The sequence below is a fragment of the Aplysia californica genome, unplaced genomic scaffold (genome assembly GCF_000002075.1).
Source record: "Aplysia californica isolate F4 #8 unplaced genomic scaffold, AplCal3.0 scaffold00935, whole genome shotgun sequence".
Taxonomy (NCBI): Eukaryota; Metazoa; Mollusca; class Gastropoda; order Aplysiida; family Aplysiidae; genus Aplysia; species Aplysia californica.
The window spans coordinates 1,938-4,713 of record NW_004798205.1 but is presented as its reverse complement, the minus strand read 5'-3'; the positions used below and the strand labels follow the sequence as shown (position 1 = coordinate 4,713).

Sequence of the window (2,776 nt, the reverse complement as noted above, 5' to 3'; positions counted from 1 at the left end):
ATCTATCGTCTTTATCTCCCCTCCTTCTTTTTTGTGTTTGTTACTCACTTGTAACACCTCTAATCTTCGGCACTTATATGACCTTATTGTGTTGCGAGTGCCGTAAAACACTTACTAAAACTAAACTACCCCCCCTCTCTCTATCTCTCTGTCTCTGTTTCTCCTCCTCCCCCCCCCTCCTCTCACGCGAAGAAAACTTAGGTGGAACGCACACCCTCACACTTTAAGAAGAAATAACATCCCCCTCCCCAACTTTCCCCAGAAGCACAAAAACAGATCCCGGAAAACTAGTTCTAATTCTTAATATCTCTGCATTTTGTTTGTGTCGTCACGCACGTGATTATTGGTGGGTTGTCTGGTTTGATTTGCTCCTTCTTTCCTTTCAAACATCTGAAGGTGCAGTACATACAGTTGCGTGGGTGGTTGGCGGGTGCTCTGGTGTGGTTTGCTCCTTTTTTCTTTTCAAACATCTGAAGGTGCAGTACATACAGTTGCGTGGGTGGTTGGCGGGTGCTCTGGTGTGGTTTGCTTCTTCTTTCCTATCAAACATCTATCGTCCTTATCTCCCCTCCTTCATTTCATGTTTGTTACTCTCTTGTAACACCTCTAATCTTCTGGGGCTCATAATGACCTTATGCAGTTGCGAGCGCTGCAAAACCCCTACTAAAACTAAAACAAACATAACATTGCAGGTGCTTGGGGGGCACTTTTCTTTCCCTCTGTCTTTTCTGTTTGTCTGACTTTTCCCCAGAACTAAATTACCCTTATTGGTTCGATGTGCTTCTCTATACTCAACAAACATTTGACAAAAGCATACAATAATTTTTAACAAAATCTCATTTCTCTTTTCTATCAAACATCAATCATCCTTGTTTCTCCTGCTCGTCCTTTTACAGAAATTGTTACTCTCTCGTAACACCTCAAATGTTCGACACTTATATGACCTAATTGTGTTTGCAAGCAAGTGCCTTAAAACTCTTTACTAAACCTAGAACCTGTGTCCTCAGACTGGCCACCAGCCGGCGGTCCGCGTGTGGGATGTGGTGGAGAAGACGCAGCTGGCCGAGTTCCGCGGTCACAAGTTCGGCATCAACTGTGTGGTGAGTACAATATATGGTCGCTTTTAAGCACAAGGGGGCAATCCTGAAAAGTGCTGTTTTTGAGAAAATCGAAAGTAAAGTTTTTGGACCCTTGTTCTTCAGTTTCTTTAAAAGACAAGGAGAGTTTTTCTTTATAACCAAACAAATATACACACCGATCGATGAAACCAAGCTTCTCTTATAGGTAGAGCAATGCCCACTTTTGGTGTAGGCCAAGATTTCTGGAAACACCTTGCATCCCTCAAAGCCTGGGTTGGCCCTAGCTGACAGGGTCGAAGCCCGACTCCTGAATGATCTGAATTATGTCGATGAGAGAAAAATGGAGACGAGCGACGAGGCATGCATCTGCAACAACTATTAACTGAAGAATTCCGACTTATGATGAGTGTTTATTTATGTTTATTGTGTTTTAAATAGCGACAACATAAAATATCTTTACAGGTATTGTAAAACGTTTTGGACATGAGAATGTAGATGAAGAAGTTTGAGCTCGAGTTGATAGCTATGAGCAGCTCTTCTAAGTCCAAAAAGAGATAAAACTGTGGGTTACTCATCCCGAACCAGGAAACGAACATTGAGGAGAGAAAAAGTACAAATCCTGGTGAACTACATCCGATGTACACTGCGCAGACGAATAACAACATCCGGGTCACTTTTCTGCTGTACCCGTTGTTTGTTGACGTCATAGCCAAGCGTGCTTTATCGGCTGTAGAAAGTTTGCATGCGGTGACTAAAGCAAATAAAACGACCAGAAAGAATGAAATTGGGCCTCTAATGGTGTTGATAAAAACTGTATTGTAAACTGTGATGAGTTGTTGGTTGTCTTCTAAAAATTTGGAGTACGCAAAAATGGGAAAGGTCCTATTGTATTTGTGATCGAATCCAACACCTATTTTTGTTCCTGCGAAAAAAGGCGCGAAAAGGGCCGTTGATACAGCCCATAGGCTGATCAATGCAGCCAACGTTGACTTAAAGGTGAGCCACTGGGAGACTCGTAAAGGAAAGCAGACGACAAGAAAACGCTGAAACGTCAGCAGGACCACGTGCGTCATGGACACAAACATGGCGACTCTGTAGACGGTGAAGACGCCGTGCACCATGACGTAAGCGTCGTAACGTTTGGCCAGCATGAAGTTGTCCTCTCCGCCCACCATTTCAGCGATGTACGCCAGAGGACACTGGAGCTTCCTCAGCCATAGACAGAAGAGGAACAGGAGGTCCGATATCGCCAGAGAGAGAAGCAGCAGGTTGGTGGGGTCGCGGTAGCCATGACGACGGAGAACCAGAACTGTGACCAGGTTACAAGAGGAGCCCACGGTGGTCACTATCTGGGTGAGAATACAGTTGATGACCAAGGTCATCTGGCGGGCTGCATCCTCACCCACAATAATTCTCGCCATGGCTTTGTCCGTGGGAAACTGGTTTGCGATCTTTGAAGAATTCATTGCTTTGGAATTGAACAAAAAAAAGTGGAGATGTTAAACTTTTCATTTCACATATCAAGAAAGCAAACAAATATTTTTTTTTCAGAACTTCGAACGAATACGCGCGTGTCGTTTTTCCCTTTTTGCTTAACCATCTACTGATTACTGATAAATTCGTCTTTGGTGTATTTGTCCCTGATTGCTTCCCTTCCTTCCTTTTTACTCTGAAAAAAAAAAAGGGCCGAATATCGA

At 43.7% G+C, this 2,776-nt stretch overlaps 2 protein-coding genes across 2 annotated transcripts in view; one reads left to right on the top strand and one right to left on the bottom strand.

Moving 5' to 3' along the window:
* Window positions 1-1,179, top strand: part of LOC118478775 (mitogen-activated protein kinase-binding protein 1-like) — a gene marked incomplete at its 5' end in the record, with an annotated part of 11,763 nt that extends 10,584 nt beyond the window's left edge. The window contains 1 exon segment of the mRNA XM_035972973.1: window positions 1,008-1,179. Coding sequence (XP_035828866.1) covers window positions 1,008-1,127 — 120 coding nt within the window.
* A 180-nt stretch (window positions 1,180-1,359) lies between these two features.
* On the bottom strand, window positions 1,360-2,545 carry LOC118478774 (C-C chemokine receptor type 3-like). Its single transcript, XM_035972972.1, has 2 exons — window positions 2,036-2,545; window positions 1,360-1,461 (listed from the first exon to the last, which is right to left on the bottom strand). The coding sequence occupies exons 1-2, from the start codon at window positions 2,543-2,545 to the stop codon at window positions 1,360-1,362; spliced, it is 612 nt and encodes a 203-aa protein (XP_035828865.1).
* Window positions 2,546-2,776: the final 231 nt, after the last annotated feature.

Coding starts and splice junctions, on each gene's coding strand:
- LOC118478774 (XM_035972972.1), bottom strand. CDS start 2,545: ATGAATTCTTCAAAGATCGCAAACCAGTTTCCCACGGACAAAGCCATG. Junction 1,462..2,035: donor CATTGATCAGCCTATGGGCT/GTATCAACGGCC, acceptor GGAATTCTTCAG/TTAATAGTTGTTGCAGATGC.